Source organism: Vigna radiata, chromosome 5 (assembly GCF_000741045.1).
Source record: "Vigna radiata var. radiata cultivar VC1973A chromosome 5, Vradiata_ver6, whole genome shotgun sequence".
Classification (NCBI taxonomy): domain Eukaryota; kingdom Viridiplantae; phylum Streptophyta; class Magnoliopsida; order Fabales; family Fabaceae; genus Vigna; species Vigna radiata.
In genome coordinates, this window is record NC_028355.1 from 20216870 (window position 1) to 20238921 (window position 22052).

Here is a 22052-nt window from a genome sequence, read left to right on the forward strand (position 1 = left end):
ATCTATTGTGAAAAGTATGCTAGATAAACATTTTTTTGAGAGGTATTAAAAAGGCTGAGAAAACCAATGTTTTCTGAATTATATGTAACCAGTTAATATTGAATCCAAAATTATATCATACAGACGGTAAAAACAAAGCATAAATCAAATTAAACGAATACATTATTTATATTTGAGTTTGTCAATCCTTTATTTTTGAATAATTATTTCATGTATTATAAAAATGGCACACACAAAGTAGCTTACAACAATAAATTATATTTCATACACCCATACTTCATAAGCTTACAGACCCAATTTCAGCATTGCTTATTTGTGCAACTTTATTCTTTCTTTCTCTTGCCCAGCACCCCGATATCAGATACATGTACATGCATTATTTTTTTGGTGGATACATGTAGATGCAATATCATAGCATCAAAGACATGCCTAACAGTTTTATTTCTAAATAAAAACTACAAACTTCCCCCAGAGAATGAAAGGAAAGGGAAGGAAAAGGACCACCTCGTTGTTTCCAATCCCAATCTTTTTCTACTTTGGGTCACAATACTAGCAACACAAATTTGCAACCCCAAAACATCAGTTCATGTTTTTTGGGGCCACAAAATTGTAGTACCAGCCCTTCTCTTATAATCTTTTCCCTTCCTTTCTCTTCCCCTTAACTAGAAAGGGGAGGATCAATTTCAACTTTTCCCAATTTTTGCAGCTCAAGAAGCATTTTAACTGCAGCAGAGTCAAAGGAGCTTTTCTTATCACTTCTAGCTTCTCCTTGGCACTCTATATTTCCATACTTGGGTATGCACAAGGTAACTTTCGACACAAAACAGTTCAGTCCCTTGCTTCCTTGCAGAGCTTCACAGGATTCAAATAGAGATCTGTTACAGAATAAAGACTAGTCAGATTCACGTGCCATGACATTACCAATTCTATTATCTGCACATCACATGTTTTGCTCCACACCATATAAAAACAATAATATCAGTTAGAGTATCCTTTTTTGCCATACCAAACCTATTATTTTTGAAACACTTGATCTTAAAGGTATAGGAATCAGTTCTGTTCACATATTATACATATAAGAATCCTTCATGTAATTCTACATATCAAAAATTCTGCAAGATTCAGCCAGCTCAAGCAGTTGAAAGGACAAATTAGTTCCTGGGCTCACCTATCTTTATATTCTGTTGAATCAAATGCAGGCACTGGCCACTGAAGTTTCTTACACACCTCAAATAGTGTGGTCCGTGGTCCTCCCTTTTTCGTTTTAATTGATAACTTAACTGTGTAACATGAATAAAAATTGAAGTTAATCCATAGGTAGTTAACAAATTAACTCTTTCAGCAGGAGAGTGATAAGATGTTTCACATAACCGATATAGCAGATATTTTTCCATTCTTCATAAAAAATTATAAGCATGAGTATATGGAGCCTGAGAAGAAGAAAATTGCATGATAGACAATGGAAATAAACACATCACACTTCAATTTGCTCTAATTTGTCTGCTTGTTCTAAAAAACTAAACATTTAACTACAAAGAAGGAAACGGAGAAAGTTTTCCAAAAGTGGACACTGCCACGGGGGTGACAAAACTTGATATTAAACGAGAAAAAGAAGTCAGTGCAAACCTGGAATTGGAGCACTAAAACCAAAGTCGTCACCAGAAGAGTATTTGAGAGGCAAAATACTTTCAGTTGGGTTTGTTTTATCAAATCTGTTCCTTTTATGTAACTCTGAGGAATGTTCTTCGTTAAGAGTAAAACAAGCACTAGAATCCATTTTGAGATGAGGTGAATCATTGATATGGACAGAATTATCCCTTTTTCCCTTGGACATGAAATTACAATATGAAATTCCCCGCTTCTGCAGGATTATGAGTATAAGCCAATTGGTCAATAAAACATACAAATTTGGATACCAGAAGAATGAAAAAAATCGAAAAATATTTTGAAAGCTGTGCAGGTAAGGTGGACAGGACAAAAGGTATCTAGAGAAATATTTCCGATGGTTCATTTTGTAGTAGTATTTAGTGCAAATGCAGACACTACTCACAGTATTTATTTTAACCCCATGTTATAAAGTATGGAATCCCATCTGTTAGCCACTTTTTTCAGTTAACGAAGGTAGGCTACACAAAGGGAAGAACAAATTTGAAACTACCCAGGCACAACATAACTGAAATATTTTATACATTTTGTTAGCTTGATCCATTATACGTTTTCTTTTGCGATATTTCAATCATGATCATCAATTTGGAAAAGTTCATTTCTCCCTGTTTATGTTCAGGTGAACATATTTCTATAGTTTACAAAGCATTTACTAGCATCTTATTCACCAAAAATATAGAAGGTTATGAATTCTCAATATAAGAAACATTGTCCCTAAATAAACTATTCACTGACTAAAGATTAACACAACATGTGCAAGAATTTTAGAAGACTGTTAAAATGTTTGTTATAGTAGTGTACAACTTACATAAAGCTGATTCTGGGTGTACCTAGCTTTAGGTTAAGAATCAGAGGCTGGAATATACTTGTACTTGTCTTTTTATATACATACAAATATATCCGTAAAGAATATACTCATTGATTATTCATGAGATTAAAAATGATATTAAGGTCCATCCAACAAAAGTTTGTTGGACTTATTGTATCATCTGCTCTCTAGTATCCCCTTGTATTCCTATGCTCGATAGGTTCAATCCTTGGTTTGAGAGATTGTGACAGGGATCCCACATCCACTAAACATGTAGCCAAACTATAGTATGTAAATGTTTGTAGATTTTACATTACAAATCGATTTTATAAAATTAAATTAGGCCTATAATTCAATTTCTAAGAAAAACCTTAACATTAACAAAGGGGAAAAGAAGATTCTGGAACACAATCATAAAAGAACAAACCTCAAGGTCCTTCAACAAATGAAAAGAAGCTTCTCCTTTTGCAGTTTTCTTATTTGGCCCCTTTCCTTCACGAACCAACAAATCATTTGGCAACTGTACACTAACCTCAACTTGCATCATGGATCCCTTTTTTTCACAGTTTTCATTTACTTTTATACAGTACCCAAGAGAATCACACAATTCATTTAATTCACGAAACGGGGGCAATTCAAGTTTTTCAGGTGTAACTATGGGGGATAAGAGAGGACAGAAAACCTCCCACACTCGGTCTAGACCGAGCTTGGAATCAATTAGCATTGCGCCAACAATACTTTCCACTAGATCTCCAAGTGCCTGTGACATTTATAACAGAAAGAAACATGTTACAACTTTTGAAGAAGTCTTGCATATATGTTTTGTGCCACATGATTCAGGAATTGTTTTTATTTGAAAATGACAATCTCTATTTGGGAAATAAAATAGGACTTTATTTGAAATTTGTAAATCTCTATGTTGCATGCATGAAGAAAACCACTAAAATGTTTAGATTTGTGCAATTTGATTTATTTGACTAAAAGATTGCCATTATTAGTTTACCATTTTCTCCATTGTATGTATGGATAAGAAAGTAAAATGAATTTCATTCATCTTTGTTTGATGTTGCAAACATTGAAAACAATTTACAAACCACAATGCTAATAATATTGTTCACTGTAAGAAGATATGTAGTATTCTATTTAAGATGAGTTTATCTTCTATCTTTTAGATAGATTAGTTTATATTTTATCTTTTAGATAGGATTAGTTTATCTTTCAGATAGAGTTTCTTCTTTTTGTCTGTGTTTGTGTATAGGTACACATGCTATAATCCAATGATCAACAAAACCAACCTTCGGAGCTCTAATGCTTGGAAGTGATCTAGGATCCGATTCAGAAATGGCCTTAACATATTCTGATATCTGGCTCAGTAATAATCCTGAGCCATGTAGGAGATGCTGGTGAAGGTTATGTCTAACAGCAACTTGAGCAAAGTTGTCATTATTGACAGAGGCAGATCGCAAGTCAGTCAACACCCCTGGATCAATATCTGTGTGACTCTTATATAAATGCCATGTGATAAGCAGGTCCAACACTGAGTCACCAAGAAATTCAAGCCTCTGCCACAATATCAATAAGTTGCATTAAGAAACTTTACAAGTTAAATATTGATAAATTACTCAAGAATATATGAAACTTCACAGCTACCTCGTAACAACAGCCAATCCCAAGTTCCTTCTCAGACAAATGTGTGATAGCCTCCAGTAAGAGTCCCTTGACAGAAAATTCATACCCAATTTTCTTTTCAAGGATTGCAATCTCACTTTCTTTTGGCATGCAAGTATGCAGAGAGGCAGCAGTGATTGCTTCGTCAACCAAGGATAGTTCAAGTTCTGCTTCAATTCCAAGCCATTTCATCACATTAAGTGATGCAAATAGTCCACCCCCCACATAGTATGCTCCTATTAGAGCTTCAACACAGTCAGAAATAGTCTTAGAACACATCCAGCGGTGACCCCTGTCACAAAACTTCCCAACCACAACTTTGGGATCCTCGGTGTGGAATTTAACATCTAAAGGCACTTCAAGGGTTTCCAATCCACAATCACAACAAACAGGGTGTATAGAACGCTGTCCCGGAGCAACCCAACGTTGTGGTTCAAATGCAGAGTCTCGAATATAACCCTGACAGATAAAATGACAGAAAACCTTACATTAATTCATTCCAATGCTTATCCACCACTTAAAGTCTCGATGATATTAAGAATTAAACAACAAAAATAAGGTGGGAATGAAAATAGTATATAATTTTTCAAATTTATAATGTTTCTATTTGCAAATGTTAATCTGTTGAAAATAAAGAAAATAATCACCCCCAAACTTACTGAATGTAACATTCTTAGACTTGGGACTTAAAACTTAGCCCTGGAAAGCTTATTTGTAAGTAAAGACTGCCTAGGCTTTATAAGCTCAATTTATCTCATGGTTGTAGTCAATGTGGGACAAGAAGGGTGATAACAACTAAGGCAGCTTTTTAACAAATATGATTTCTAATATTGATACTGATACATAACAGTAAGGGAATAAATAAATGCATGGGTTGAACTTGTGTTTGTTAGAATAAAGAAGTATCTTAGCACCTGATCCAAATTAATCATCCAATGGGTTTTTAACTGGTATCAAAATTTTCATCTGGTCAAGAGTTTGATTCTCTCTCAAGACAGAATTTATTTGGCTCACAATTGATCATTGTTGAAAGTCCCACATTAATAAGAAATAAGACTAATTTAGAATATATAAATGAGTGTAAACCTCACTTTATAAGTCGGTTTTGTAGGATTAAATTAGATTTAAAGTCCACTTCTTAACATGATATTAGAGTCATTGTTAGAGTTTATCTTAAAAACCAATTGTGGGGTTGAGTTAAGCTTAAAATCCACTTCTTAACAATCATTTTAACTCGCTATTGTTGTGTTTGTGCTTTGTCCACATTTTGCGAGCCTTTAACTTATACATTAAGCTCCAAAACAATAACACAAGAAGGAAACAACAAAGCATACCTGTAATTTACGTTCTATTGCCAATTTATGAAGGGTTGAATTACAAACTGCTAGAGATCGTTTGGCAGATAATTGTCCTTCATGCTTCTTGGGATATTTAAGAAAGAGGTGACAGCTCACCACATACTTTAAAACAGAATCTCCTAGCAACTCAAGACGTTCCATTGAAAAACTTTCACTGCATCTCAAAGTTGTAAGTGCCTCTAGAATCTAACATTTAACAAAAGAAAAGAAAAACACATAAGAAGATTATCATATTGAGAATAGAAATCAACAATCAATGAGTACTTTTATCCAAGAACAAACCAGTGAGCTATTTATGTTGGACTTGCTAGTTTGACCATCTATCTCTTCTCTAAGCTGACTAGATAACATTAATGACTCAATGCGGTACATTAGAGATGGCAACAAGTAAAATGACCTCAACACGTTTCTTTTAAATTCAAGAACATATAAAAGCTCGGGTGGGAGGTGAACATGTGCAGGCACTTTGGAGGTTGTAGAGCCAATTTGTGATGATTTGTCTCGTGCATCTGCTCGTTTCCAAAAACATATAATGGAAGTTAACCATGGTCATGCAAGGATTCAATAAATTCTATCAAGACAGAAAGTAATAGAGAAGCTCGTATCCACTATCAGTTCTTTCAAATCATCACAAAGTAAAATGTAATTCCCCATGACAGCTTCAACGGAGATGGTAAATTTCAATTTTAAATGAAATTTCATTAAATCATAATACAGAAATGTTAAACAGCATATAAGAGCCACAAGATGAACACTTGAATTAGGAAAAACGAACCTTCCTCATGAAAGTTAAAAAGAAGATTGTGTGGATTATGACTTTGCTTTAATAATAAAAGAGCCTGTCTCGGATGTCTCAGGGTAATCCCATACCTGATCAAAATTTGAAGTTGTTTAGTCAAGTATACTAATAATGTAGGAATGACAAGGCCTGCAAAATCACATGTATCGGGTGGAGTAAAACAAATTATGCACCTTTTACTGAAATAATCTGAGTAGGTAACGTGTTCCTTGGATTTTTCATTATTTCCACAGAAAGAACTTTCAGGAAACAGGTTACTGTCAATGTCAATGATACAATATATTTTTCCAGTATGAATCGCCAAAACCAACGTGTTTTTTATATTGTCAGCATCAAGCACACAATTAGCAAAGTGAATCTTGTTTGTTCCAACATATTCCATCTCCACTGAACTGGTATCCTGAGGTGATTTGACTATTCCGTTATCATCACAATCTCCAGTGACCAAAGAATATCTTCTCCTTAAGAATTCGATAGCAGATGCACAAGAATCAATTCCATGCCAATTAATTTGCAAGGCTCCCTCACAAATACCATTCAATTTCTCAAGTGGTAGAAGCAAATATAAGTGTTTTGCTCTCCATAATGATTTTGTGTCTTTTTGTAGTAAAAATTCTGTTTCTCCTCCTGCCGATTTTGACCTAAACACCAATCTACCAAACAAACCATTGAAAAAAAGCTCATGGAAGCATTTTGCTTTCATCATCTAGTAAAGAACAAACAAACAAGGATTAAGTTAACTTCCAAAATAAATGAGATTAAAAGATGTTAGAGACAGGAGTATGTCAGATAAAAACCTTTATACCTGTTTAGCATCCAAATCAACTTGCCCACATGAAGAGACAGAAGCTTTCACGACCTTTGAGACTAAATAAAGATCTGATTCAATATTTCCCACATCATCATCAAGCTTTGACTCAACCAAAAGAACAAACCCAGAGTATATTTCGCTAACAATACTACATGTGAATTCTAGTTTGTAGGCAAAAAATCTGGCTTCAACATCAAGTTTGTCTCCCCATGCACCACTTAGTGCACAAATGTTGGCTGTTCCATGTAACTCCTTTCTCTTTGTGGTTCCTTCAAATGCCAAAAGCAAATCAAAATGCATTTTAACACAAACAAAGATACTGTAGATTCCCTTAGAAAAGGAACAATGTCACATCATCACATTCTGACATAGGCATTATAACGGTAGTTAAAATTGAGATAAAAATTAGGATGGTGAATGACTCAACATCGTAAATTGTGGGATCATAAAACGGATTGTAGATTCTAGTCTCTACATAAATATGATATACATAAATACAAAATTTTACAAAAAAATAAATAGTCACAACTATGAGCAAAGGAGAAAAATGTGAAATCATGAGTGAAGGAGAAAAAGTGAAATCATGAGTGGTATGCATCCTCTTAGCTTCACCTATGGTATGGTTGAGCAACTGGAAGAGCCACAACTAGTCAGGTTTTATTTTGGAGAGGGTGGTTTCTTAGTGGACAAAAAGGAAGGTTAAATGTAACATCAATTACATAGTTATCACGAAGGAGAACAATCTTTTTTATTGACCTTGGGTTTTAACCCAAAAAGAGTTGTGCGATGGAGAACCCAAAACCCCATAATGAAAAACAAGATGGACTGTTAGGCCTCTACTGGTAGTTAGGAAGTAGTTAGGAAGAAATCTGTATAAAAGGGGTTGGGGTGCTTTGGGAGAGGGAGTTTTTGAAGTCTTATTAATTGTGCGGGAACTCTTGGAGTTCTTTGGGGAGAGGTTAAGCTCTCTGGGTATCTTGTATTCATCATTGTTTGGCAATATACAGAGGTTATACAGTTCTGAGTTGCGTGTTGGGTGCGTGTACTGTGTGCGTTCTATAGGTTCTTGATTAAAAGAACCTATCATGGACACATGGCAATTCCACCATTTCCACAATCTTCCACAATGATCCCACCAATTTCACTTTGGCACAATCTTGCAAGGGCTCTAAATTGGACATGGTGGGTGGAATCGCAAAATCGTGCGATTCCACGTTTTAAATAGCTATTTTGACTACACTGGGCATCATGCACCTTAAACATTTTAAACCTGCAAGCATACTCATTCAATCCATGGTTGTCAAACTTCAGAGATTATGTAAGTTCATAAGATTTTACCTTATAATAATATTAAAAATACATAATCATAGTATCCAATCCAAATATAACAGTCATTGAGGATTGATAAACGCATAAGAGTTTACCTTCTACCAAATAAATGGCAATAATTCATCACATGCTTGCATTTGTTCAATAATATCTATTTATTTTATTTTATTTCTAAATTCAAAATATTGAATAATTAGAAAATAAGTTATAATAAAGGGACACATGAAGAGATGTCATATAAAGAGAAAAGGTGCACGCTTTTATGGTAAAAAAGATCTTTCTCATAAAATGTATGAAATTGAAGCCTTTTTATTATTGATTCCTAATTATTTCACTCTGGTAACCATTCAAAAAGCAATTATTTAAAACATTTCATACAATCCAAATGAACACATTATCTTGAAATAACTTCAGTAAACATATCACATGAAACTAATTTTGTCCTCATTGATTTTAGAAAAAAAGAAATTATAAATATAATCAACTGATGGAAAATCTGTAGCTTACACAGCTAATCAAACACATAGGACAAAAGGTTTGTCACATTGTAAAAAATCAATTATACATATTTTGCAACCTAGACTTGGATGTTTGTCCTGGCTATGTACAAACAAAATACATGATGGTGATGTTTTGTTAGTATTGAATATGAAATCAATTCTGATATGGTTCATGAAGTCAAAAAGGATAGAAATTGTATTAGAAGACCTACAGAAGATATTTGAAATATGCACAACCAGTATCTGGGAAGTCAGAGGTGTCAGCAATATAATGCAAACTTTAATAAATTAAAATAAATATTTAACCACAGTTTATAAAAAGTAAATACAAAATTAGCTGATGATTATACCTGCCCCCGAACTAGATTCTTTATTTTTCACGATATGGTCATCTTCTGAAACATCTTCGATGAATGGAACCAAATGTTCATTTAAAGCACCCATTTGATGCAACTTCTTACAAGCTTCGAAACAAGCAAGATGCCTTGCCAAACGAATATCTTTTCCTAATGGACCAATTATTGTCTGGAGGACTGAATTAGATGGCAATGTTAATTTACATTGGTAACCCCCTTCCACTGGCAGAGACACATAAGTGGGCTTTGCAGAGGAGTACCTAATCCAAATTGCACGCAGAAGAACATAAAGACTATGTTTCAAATAGTTAAAAAGAAGTCAGGCATGACAGGATCCAATCTTACTGATCTTGGGGAAGTGTTCCACAGTATCGGTGGATAAGATTTACACTAGAATCTAAAGTCACACAAGCTCCAGTAGAATCCACATAGTATGTATCTGTTTTCCCCACTGTAAATACCCTTAAATTAGATTCACGGTCCTTATGTATAGATGCATCAGTCATGGAGCGCTCACTCCTAATGATGTCAAAGAGTTGATTTCTTTGCTTCAGGTTTCCCCTGTAGATGCAAGTGTTAATGCTGATAATTAAGGAAAGCAATTACATTAGAATTACAGGGTTTAATCTACAGAAATCAATCAGAATTATGCAACTTGGTTTGTACATAACTAATCTCCTCTTCCTATTTATACATCCTCATGTTTATCTGTTTCAAATCAGTGAAAATATTCATTTTTCTGCAAGGTATCAGAACTCAATCTTAACCATCTCTGGTAGCTCTTGCCAACCAAACCATGGAAGGAGAAAAACCAAAAGGCTCACTCGAGGTGAAGACTGGTACCCATCTTAACAGCTGGATCAAAGGGCACGCATGTCCTCTCACTGGCCACATATTGAATGGACAGAGTTACATTCGATGGGAGAGGTGAATAAAGGCGACCCGAAAAATCAATTGACAGCAATGAAGGCTGTCCTGAAAGGGATGGTGGCAGTAATGAAGGCTGCTGTCTAGGGTTTTGGTGTGCGCAGTCAGAGGCGGCACCCAAAATTCGAGAGCGCTGATACCATATCATAATTTTGGGTAGAATGATTCATCTTATTACGCTGAGAATACAATCTATATATACAAGGCAACAAAACTATTTTAGGAAGTATAATAATAGCTCCAAGACAAAACCAGATCCCTATAATTCAGGGATATCCTCATCATATATTTAGTTTATATTTATCTTTTATCTTTAGTTAGTTTGTTATTATTTCTTATTTGTATTTTAGACTTAGTCCATATTTCTTCTATTATAAATAGAGGACTCTATGTGTATATTCAACACAAAGGAAATTAATCCCATATATAATTTTCACTATATTTTAACATGGTATCTAGTGCCTAAGGTTCTTTTAGTAGAAAAAAAAAAAAAAAAAAGCAAAGTTTCTGGTGCCTCTGCCACTATATCCGCCGCTGCTGGAGGTGGCGCCATCTACTGCTGTCGTCGGCACCGTCGTCTATCGCTATCACTATCAGAGATTAAGTTTCGACTGATGATCACATGGTTTTGATCGTCTCAGCCAGGTGACTACCATGCCATTAACGACGCTTTCATCTGAGTTCCTTTTAAAGTCATGGATTTGCTCCCTTTTTTGTCGTGCATTGTGGCATGTTTGGTAGTTATTTAGAGCACCGAGGTTGCTCTTTTCCTTTTTCAGGTGTTTTGATTGAAGAATTTTTTATTTTTATAGTTTCTCTCTGCTGTTTATCTATGGCTTCTTCCACTGTTGTCTCTTCTATCCTCTCTTTTATCACCATTGTGTTTGACCCGTCCATATATGTTTTTTTTTCCCATGGAAAAGATGGATTTGTTAGTTTATTTATAGCCTTGGTGGCTTTCCAACAATTACCTCTTTATCCCCTGGTGGCATTTCTCAAGGACGATTTGCAAAAAGAGATTTACATGGAACAACCTCTTAGATTTGTTGCTCAGGGGGAGTCTTCTTGGTTGGTATTTCATCTTCTATGTCGTCTTGCAAATCATTAACAATTTGGTGTCTCTCAAGTGCAGAAGCAAATATTTTCACTAAGTCTTTATGGATTATTTTACTAACAAGTTTGGTACTTACGATTTGTATGCACCAGCTTGAGGGGAGTGTTAGATATATTATATTTAGTTTATATTTATCTTTTATCTTTAGTTAATTTGTTATTATTTCTTATTTGTATTTTGGGCTTAGCTCATATTTCTTCTATTATAAATAGAAGATCCTATGTGTATATTTAACACAAGGAAGATTAATCCCATATATAATTTTCACTATATTTAACAATATATTGTAATTATAATATGTTAAATAAGGAAACAATAAAACACAAATCCTGACAGAAATAATATTGCTAATGAAACAGATTCTAACAGTTGTTTTTTAACTCCCTTTCTTCTAACATAGACCCTCATAGTCCTATCATGTGCACAGGAAAATATTCTTGACTGAGCCTGGGGATTGGGTTTACTTAAAGATTAGACCTCATAGGCAAATTTCCATATCTAAACTTCACCCTAAACTGTCAGCCAGATGTTATAGACCTCTTATTTGGTTTCACAAAATGTTGGAGCAGTGGCATTCAAGTTACAACTTCCAGAACAAGCCTGCAAACATTCAGTTTTCCATGTTTCTCAACTTAAGAAGGCCATAGGAGACCATCCAGATGAATCAGATTTACACAGTTATCAACCTATGCAGATTTTAGTCACCAAAACAGAATAATTTGGGTACATAAATTCCTCGGGTATTGGTGCATTGATAGGGCAAGCTGCCAGAAGATGCTATTTGAGAAGATCTGTCCACAGTATGCAATCAGTTTCCAGATTTTGTTAAGAATGAATGTAGTGAACATCTAAAATGAAATCTCTCATCCAAAGGTTTGCCAGAGCTAAGCTCAATATGCAAAATTAGCATCATTTTCTCTCCTCTCCTTTCCCTATTTATATCTAACTAACACCTCTAGTAACTAACTCATGAATATTCCAACCATCTTACAGAATCTCTCTTCTCTTTATATCCTAACAAGGAGCATAGTTGGGAAGTTGACCTACCAAAACTCATGCTAGAATGATATAGAGTTGACTATGTAAGCATCGCAAGTATGTCCTATTGATAGTAAAAATGGTGAACAAAATCGTAAAACAAAAAATAGAATTTGTTGTATTTCCTTCTCATTTTCTAGACATAGAATTTCCAGGAGACCATTCCCATTTACAAGCCTAGATTAGTATTGTTAAGAAATGGAGTTTAAACCTAAATCAATCTTACAATATCGACTTGAAAGATGAAGTTTGCACTTACTTATATACTAAAAATTAGTCATATTTCTAGTCAATGTGATTTCTAGTCAATGTGAGACTTCCAACACACCTCCTCACATCGAAACATATATATCTCTAGAGTAGGACTATATATATTCGTGGTGGTCGGATAGCAAGTGAATAAACTCAACAAACATTAAACTTCACTAGGATAGAGGCTCAAACCCATGACCCTACGTTAAGAAGTGGTCTTAAAACCTAATTCAACTCCATTAAACCAACTTGTAAAGTGAGGTTTGCACCCACTTATATACTGTAAATTGATCTTATCTTTAGTCAATGTGAGATATCCAACAAACCCCCTTTAGCCCAAACATATACACCTCGAGCATTGACTAGATATTAGTGATGGTCCGATTGTGGGTGGAACAAGAGAGTCAACAAACAATAACGTACACTAACATGACTCTAATACCATGTTAAGAAATGGACTTTAAACCTAACTCAACCACAAAATCATCTTTAAAATAAGGTTTACATCTACTTGTAAATTGGTCTTATCTCTAGTCAATATGAGGCTTCTAACAAATATACAAAATTAAATTCCTCTTCCCATTTATACGTCCTCACTATATCAATTTTGAATAAGTGAACACACTTGAAAATAAGTACTAAGAGTGTTCAATGAAGAAGGAATCTCCAGCACCAACCAGGTTGTGAGAATCAGAATACTTGCCTCTCCAACATCACAACAAATTGGGAGTTAGCCTGCCTAGATCTTCCGCGAGATTGGACATAACTACGAACTGTCTTTGGGAGGTCAAATCTTATCACACATGAGCAGTTTGGCACATGAATTCCTTCCTCAAGTACATCAGTAGTAAATAATAGATTGACCTAAACAAAGCATTGATAATCTATTTATTAGATTTTCAATACCAACATTTAAAACAAATTATTGCACATTACTTGACCCGCATGATGCAGTACATAATTACCTTTCCAGAGCGAAAAGATTCCAATATTTCCTTCTGCCTTTTAGGAGCCACAGCATCAACCGATGTACTGTTTCCAGTTAAATAGGAAACTGAGAAATGAGAAATTTGGGGAACTTTCTTTGCAAATCTTTCAATCACCTTAGCTGTAATGATTCTATCAACAAAAATAAGGCACGACACCTGACTAGATTCTCTGTAAACACAGAAATATACATTACCAATTTGCTATATTACATAGTACAACTTTGTTTCAAAGGAAAACTATTTATATGACCATAACAATATATCATAGTGCCATACCCAAGTGATTGGAAGATTTTAATAAGTTCAAGTAACTTGGGAGATATGTGTCCCATATCTTCTGCCTTTGAATAATCAAAATCAACCCCCAAAATGTTTTTATCATCTGCAGCAATGTTAGTTAAATCAGTTGGCAGAGATTAAGTCAGTGAAATGAATGAACAAATTTACCATGTCACATAAGCATTTATAGCATGGTGTCGTTTCTAAAAAAATGTCTAAAAAAGCATGCTACTGTAATTTCTTAAATAATTGTGAACCAAATAAAAAACTAATGAGGAAGATCCAGTTATCCATAACGTTTTTGCATTGCAACAGATTGCTTGTGATGTCAAAATCAGAATGCACATATGGAAAGTGTGCCATTAACACATTCAAACAGAAAACCAAGCATTCTAAAAACAAAGGAACATGAATAAAAAATTATTGCTGATATAAAACATTGCTACATATTAAGCATCAGCAAAATCTTGCAACATATTATCATAAATAGACTTTATAACAATTCTTTTAAATATACTAGTTGCAGATAAACTAATGAAATTATACTAGATTTCCAAAATTAAATATTGATACTTGCAATCTCAATTCTCAAATCTCATGAAAATTCCCAAAGACCGCACAAATATAGGGGGCATTTGGGAAGAAGAAACTATAGAGAAAACATACCACAATGGAGGGATTCTTCAATTAATTTTATTACTTCTTCAACAAAAGTTATACACTGAAGATAACCTGTTCTGTAAGTTTCACACGTTCCTTCAGTTTTGGAGAAATTCTCGTGACAGATTTTAACTGCCTGCACAAATATAGAATGCTATAATATCTGTTTCCACATCAATTAGAAATATGGTCAAAATATAATATATAAATAAGTGCAACCACTTCTTAAGAGAGCATCACTGTCTATCCTAACTACATATATGATCAAATTATAATATATAAATATGTGTAAAACCTTATCTTATAGGTCAGTTTTATAAAGGTTGAATTAGGACAGAATCCACTAACACATACATACATCTATGTGTGAGTGAGAGAGAGAGATGAACAAAAGATAAAACTATGCTTAGAAAGTTGGAGCTGCAAATACAAATGAATGTGTAAAAATTTGCATTCATTTCTAATATATGGTTTTATTTTAAAATACCAAAAAAAATTGGCTTGCTACACAGCCAAAAAGCTAAAAGAAAGAATTTACAGTCAAAACATTGTGTGGGTAAGAGCTGAGAGTTGAAAATTTATATTTGATCAGGAAGACAGTACTGGTTAACAAAATATAATCCCAATTCAAATACAAATGACTCTTTCTTAATTACAAAAGAAAAATAGGTCAGTTTGTTAAACTTAAAATAAGTGTTTTTGAAATGAAATTTTTGTTAAAAGATCCCATATTGTCTGCCTCAAGTCATGGAGTGCGGCTTACATGTCTATTGGGCAACTTCACTAAATGCAAATTGGTTTTAAGCTGAAATCTAAAGGTCACTAGTTCGATTCCCAACAAAACAATGCAACAATCGTTAAGGAGGAGATTGCTGGAAGCAACATCAATGGTCTCGTAGGGTTAGCCAAGTAGGCCAAGTTACAATCAAATCATGGCACTAGGATAGATATGACCTTAAATAAAAAAAGTTACGCCTGACTATCAACTATAACTTTTGAATTAATGGTAAGTGTTTTATCCAACAATTGGTATCAGAATCTATAACTCATCTTGGTAATCACCAAGCTCGCCTGTTTAAGCATGGGAGTATTGGGAAGTCTCACATTGCATGACTGAAGTCTTGGAGTGTGGCTTATATATCTATTGGGCAACTTCACTTTGTGCCAATTGTTTTAAGCAGAAATCTAACACATCTTTGAAATAATCACTAATTTAAGAAGCAAATAAGATTTTCTCATTAAAATAAGTTGAAAAGCATATAAGACAAACACATAAAAAACACAAGCCTACTTGTCTACTTATTTTATTAAAAAAACACCACAATATACCATCACCAATAACTCGTTTACTAATTTATAATTATAAATGTGTAAATGCCATGTTATAATATGTTGATATTCCCACATATCAAAAAGACTTTCTACCCAACCTCGAATACATAAAACTTTTAAGGGGGTTTTTTCATCATATTTATAAGAAGCAATGCATTGGTAAACAAAATATAACCCCAATTAATAAATATAGACTTCAATGACTCTTAACAAAACATTAGAAATTAAGATATCCCCCCCTCCCTTTTTTTTTCTTTACAGTGCAACTTTTTCCCTGCAATGAGAGTTTGATAAATACCTCATAAGCACATAGGATTCCAAGATCTTCAAGGCAATGTAAAATTTTTCCAAGTTCATTGGACATTCGCTGAGACAGTGTCTTAAATTTATTCTCCACATCCATATAGTTGCTTTTATTTTCTGATAACAATGCATCAAACTGTCCAAACAGGTTAAATTCAGTCAGTATCTTTCGCTGTAAGAAATATTGAGTAGAATTGGGGAAAATAGCAGAGTACTCTAGCAAGATGACCCACAGATACCTTTGACCACAAGGCTTCAATCTTTGGTTTCAAACTCAAGGCAGAAAATCGTGCTTGGTCATGAAATCTACAACTCTCTTTAGCAGACAATATATATCTACTCATCTCTGCCCGATCTTCAACAGTATACCTCTAAATAAACATAAAAAGAGACATTTATATTCTTTTAATAGTATATACATCCTATCACGTGCACTCTGATAGGCCAGTAGAAGAAACCAGCACGCCATGGAAACTTTGTCACCAGAAGAGAAAACGAGTAACTGAAATAAGTTATTTTAGAGGGGCTGTTATGTGTGTGGATGGATGACAGTTATTTTATCAGTTATGCTTGTCTTTTATGTGTGGGTCATAACTATTTCATAGGAAAGTTATTATATTAGATAGATATGTGTTAGAAGGATATATGCATGGCTGGAAGTTATGAGCAGGAGATAGAGAGCTCTCTGTTAGAGCTTAGATGTGTGTTTTTGTGGGTTTGTACTCTAATTCTGGTTCTGTACAGAATTATCAACAAAACTGTCTCATTCATGTGTGCAATCTCTTGGGCCTAACACATACAGAAAAATTAAATCAAATCAATGCACGGAAATTGATATTACCTGAGAATCCAAGATGCTTTCAAGTTCTGATATTTGAACCTCGCAATCCGTAGTGGAGGAAACACCTGATTCGGGATATATAACATAAATAATGCATATAGCTCTCAATGTACAATCCAAATGCTTTCAAGTCTTTCTATTCACAATCTGGACTACAAGTAATCATTTTCATATGAACCTCACAAAACAGTTACTCCTTCTGTAAGACAGGAAATTACTACTATAAACCATGCACAGAAAAGGGCTTTATCAGGAAGCAGGGCACAGCAAATCATGGCATACATGTGGATTATTTAAGCCAACCAATGTTGGTTCTCCATGCAAGTATGGATGAGTGGAACAGTAGATAAAATTTGTAAATAGATAAACTGTATTAAAAAGCTTTTTATACTAATTATAAAAATTATAACTTTGAAAAAATTAATTTTTTTACCAAGTTGTTTTTCCTAAAAAATTATGTATTTTTATTTATTCTTTATGATACAAAAAATTAAAAAACAAAATTACCTTCACTCCTCACTTTCCTTTATCACTAGAGAAAGTTTTCTAATGGAAAACCCACACAAAAATTCCCCCTTCCCTATCCTCTAAAACTAATGACAAGATAAATAAGGAAAGAAAAACAATCTAGGTAGAATTGGTGAATAAATTGGATACTTTGAACTCACAAGGAAAGCATTCTTTAACTCACTGTTGTTAGCCAAAGTTGGCAAGTAAATAGTTACCTCTTTTACCAACCGGTGATGCTGTCATCCCAAAAATCTTTGGCTTTTCCTTTGCTTGGTGATAAAATTCCTTCATTGGCATAACATAAGACAAAAGTTATTTGTAAATCTATTTCCTAACCTAAAAGACAAAGGTTAAAGGAAAAAGATGAAAAATCATGTCTGATCAAATAAATACATGGAAAAAGAAGAATGTTTTAGCACTTACCTTCATTATTTTTGTATAGGGATGATTGCCAGTTGCTCTATGACATTCATCAATAACAATCAAGCATATCATTTCCATACGCATGAATGCTTTTCTTAAGGCATCCAAAAGAATCTGAGGTGTCATAACCAATACCTGTAAGACAAAGATATCAGTTTCGTAGCAACCACATAGCCACGTCATTATACAAATATTCAATAGAGAAGAAATGCCTGCATGCTTTCTACATTGATTTTTTTTTCTTTAACACATCCCATTTATTTTAGTAGAGAAGAAATTATTCCCTTGAAAATAGTCATTTTAAATGGTACTATAGAGAGGATTGCTTGCGATTGTGTGATTTATACACACAATTACTCTTATTTATAATAAAGAATACCTAATAAGGAGAAATACTTGGTAAGATATTTCCTTATCAAATAATATCATATCTCTTTATTTAATGTAATCAAATCATGTCTCTGATACTTCCCCACAAGCCAGAGTATATGTCATGAGTCAAGCCCGTTACATATGTTATCAACACGAGCCCTTGAGGGATTTAATGAACATGTTTGCAAGTTGGTCAATAGAGTTAACATAGTGATTATTTCTCCTAAGAGTATCTTCTCTCACAAAGCAACAAATAATCGCTATTGTTCGGTCCACTCATGCACTGGATTTGGCACAATCTAAATAGACATTGATTGTGACATGTGTTTAGTTAGTACCTTGAGTGTCTCGTGAATTTAGTACCATGAGAGCCTATAATTTTAATTGTTGGATGAGTTGCCTAAGTCGTGCAATCTCACAAGCAACTACTACCATGGATGGTACTCAACTTCAACACCCAACACTCTAAATAGCTGCCAAAGAGGTGACAAAAGGGAGGTCAAAAAAGACAGTAATAGAAGAAGTCATGGGTGAACAGGAGAGAGAAACCTTAAAAATTCAAGATTCTTCAATCAAGACACCTGAAAAAGGAAAAAGAGCGACATCGACATTCTAAATCGCTGCCTAAGAGGAGATGAGTCATGCCACACGCACAACGAAAAGGGAACAGATCCACAAATTCAAAAGGCATTGAAAGCGAGTAAGAGCTCTAATGAAGGCATCATTGACGGCACGATGGTCACCTGACCAAGACGATCAAAATTGTGTGATTGTCGGTCCTGAAACTCAAGTAGTGGCAACTGTAGACAACGGCGGTAGATGACGGTGTCATCAGCAGTGGTAAACAGCGCTGCCACCAACATCGACAGGTGTAGTAGCAGAGGCAACAAAAAAAAAATTCCTCAAAAGATGGGCTAAGTTCAAAATACAAATAAGAAATAATAACAAACTAACTAAAGATAAAATATAAAGATAAAGATAATATATCCAACAAAACTAAACAGCCATGAAACAAGGTTGTCAAAGGTGGAGGAGCTCAATCAAAAAGAAGCAAAGCACCAAAACATCCCCCAAAGAGCAACACCTTGGGTTGTGTTTTGGGGATAGAATTGGTTACTAGAGGATGGAGGTTCTAGTTGTGTGGCACATAAGAGTGGGTCACACCAAAAAAGGTGGCAATGGACAAGACAATGATGAGGTAGTATGCAGGGAATAAAAAGAAAAGGAAGGGCCAAAAAAGTGGAAATATGATAAAATATAGAGAGGATTGTGAAAAAGAGATACAAAAATGAAAATGAGATACAATGATAAGGAATAAAATCAATACCTAATAATGAGAAATATTTGGGAAGATATTTCCCTATCAAATCATAACTCTAATAAGATCAAATCACATCTATAACAGGTATAAAATTCATTATTAAGAAACTTCGCAAGTGCTAGAAATTGAGCTTGAAAATCCAAACACAAAAAGAAAATGTTAGTACACAAATAAAATAGAAGATTTGTAGTTTTACAAAACATGTCAAACTCGAGCCAAAAAACTTTAAGAATGAAATTAACAATACACTATCCGACTCAATTTGTTTATTCATTGTGCTATTATAGACTAATCAAACTAAAGTTTGAATAACTTTTCACCAAAAACATCATGTTGAAATAACTAATTTACTACTATTCAAGCTTAGCAATTCAGAACAATTAAAAGTTCCACTTCTTAAATTAATTATACAAGTTTAGGTCAATATCTCACATTAAACAAGAATGGAGAATCAAAAACCATCCAAGGATCATAAACCCGAGATCTACATAATAGTATACAACAATCAATCAATCAATCAATGTTGAGCAAGAATGGATAACCATGGACCGAGACAGTGGCAAAGAAAATACCATAAGTTTTAAATTATGTAATATCTTGTGTTCCATGAGTAAATAATGAAAAGAATGTAAGCTGCATAATTATAATAAGAGAACAAAAGCAAAAATGTCATCAAGCCCAATATAATACTGCTCAAATCAATGAATGTCGAATCCCACGTAAAAGAATGAAGCCTAAAGTATCTTTGTGAAATCAATTATCGGGTTAATAAATAAACATACATCATTGGTACTAATCTCCTGCTCCCATGTCTTCAAAGTCCATGTATCAACTCCTTTAGCCCCATAGTATTCCTCAACTTGAAAATCTGTCAGATATCTTATATTATTGAATTGCTGCAAGGTGGACACAAACACCGTTTAGCCTGTGAATCAATAATCAAATACTTTGTTACAAAGGAAGAGTACAACATCCCATTACTCACTTATTGGACCTCTATATATTAATAATGTCCTTGTTATTAGGAGCTAATTATCTTGTAACCACAATTTTAGGTACTCTAAATTCATTATTGAATAACATAGCTTTTAAACTCCCATACTCAGATATCTATATGACCTAAGAGCTTTAACCTTTCAACACATTGTAATCAAAGATCCACTGACCTTAATTACAAAACTTTCAAAATCCTATTTTGCGTGGTACAAGTAAACACATTGAATAATATATTATTTTCTTTATGACTTTAACAAAAGATGGGGTTAATTGCAGACACCATGACTAAGCCCTTCAAGTTATAATTATTTTTAGAATAAAAATTCTGCTTGGCACAAGAAGTAAACTGCCAGCAGTTTGCAGGTCCTTTTATTGGAGGATGTGCTTAACCTCTAAGACAGACCACATTAAGACCATGTTAGTTCATGTTATGATGAGAACTTTACCCTTTATAAACCACATTTGTGAAAGATAAGCAGAAGCAGAAAGAGAGTTAGGTTGTAAGATGCCTGATTAACTAGATGAACTGTGGGAGCCAAGAAAACAATCAGCTTCTTCATTCCCAAAGACTTGATGGTTTGACCAACCTCTTTCATAATCATCACCGCAATCAAGGTCTTACCAGAGCCTGTATCCAACACGGCTATTGTGTTCCTTCTCCGTGCAACTTCAAACACTTCTATCTGATAACTATATGTTAAACAAAGAATGCGTGAAAATAGCAAAAACAGTCTTTATGACCAAATTCGAACAGAAAAGATAGAGAAAATACCAAAAAATGCAATCTTTATTATCAAAGTGGAATAAAAAAATCGAGAAAAGATAGAGAAAACAACACAAAATGCAGTCTTTATTATCAAACTAAAAAAGAAAGGATCTAGAAGATAAGAAAAACGCAATCTTCGTGATCATTCTTCCCAGACCATTATGCCTAAACACGAGAAAACATAATAAGGCCGTGCATTTTGCAAAACCCGTGTAAATTTTTAAAACTAAAGAAGAAGGTCAATCAAATAAAATGACGCAACCCTTGAAAAAACCAAGAAATACAAAATTCAACCAGTGTTTTGAAAAAAAAAAAAAAGAACCACCTTCTGGGGTTCATGTTGGAAGTAGACAATTCCAGGGATGTATAATTATCAACATCGGGTTGCTTTCGTTTTTTACTTTGATTTTGGTTATGGTCTGATGAATCATGGTTGAAATTCATTATGAGAGTTTGCTGGGGTAGAGAAAAACAAAAACTGGAAAAAGGGTCAGAGCGGAGAAGTGTGCCCTGTGAAGACTGAAAGCTTTGAGTGGAGAGAGGGACTAATGTACTCAGTTCACATAAAGTAAACAAAATAAGATTCTGTTAGTTTTAGGAACAACAAATAATACAAATAATTTTATTTTAAAAAG

General features: G+C 34.0%; 1 protein-coding gene across 6 annotated transcripts; it reads right to left on the reverse strand.

Annotated features, from left to right (window-relative positions):
• Window positions 1–5: 5 nt before the first annotated feature.
• On the reverse strand, window positions 6–21989 carry LOC106762208 (endoribonuclease Dicer homolog 3a). 6 transcript variants are annotated; one of them, XM_014645981.2, is made up of 25 exons: window positions 21743–21988; window positions 21161–21334; window positions 20438–20551; window positions 17963–18097; window positions 17755–17824; window positions 17030–17094; window positions 16428–16559; window positions 16184–16324; window positions 14560–14689; window positions 13891–13996; window positions 13591–13783; window positions 13329–13489; window positions 9640–9855; window positions 9289–9554; window positions 7104–7378; window positions 6472–7004; window positions 6275–6369; window positions 5782–6008; window positions 5476–5685; window positions 4124–4600; window positions 3769–4035; window positions 2901–3233; window positions 1627–1861; window positions 1169–1280; window positions 6–875 (listed from the first exon to the last, which is right to left on the reverse strand). In XM_014645981.2, exons 2-25 carry the CDS (start codon window positions 21251–21253, stop codon window positions 659–661), a joined length of 4803 nt encoding a protein of 1600 aa, XP_014501467.1. In that variant the 5' UTR covers window positions 21254–21334; window positions 21743–21988; the 3' UTR covers window positions 6–658. The 6 variants fall into 6 exon arrangements, with proteins under 6 accessions (XP_014501467.1, XP_022636636.1, XP_014501466.1 ...); XM_022780915.1 differs by having other exon boundaries at window positions 14626–14689; window positions 21161–21341; XM_014645980.2 differs by having other exon boundaries at window positions 21161–21341.
• Window positions 21990–22052: the final 63 nt, after the last annotated feature.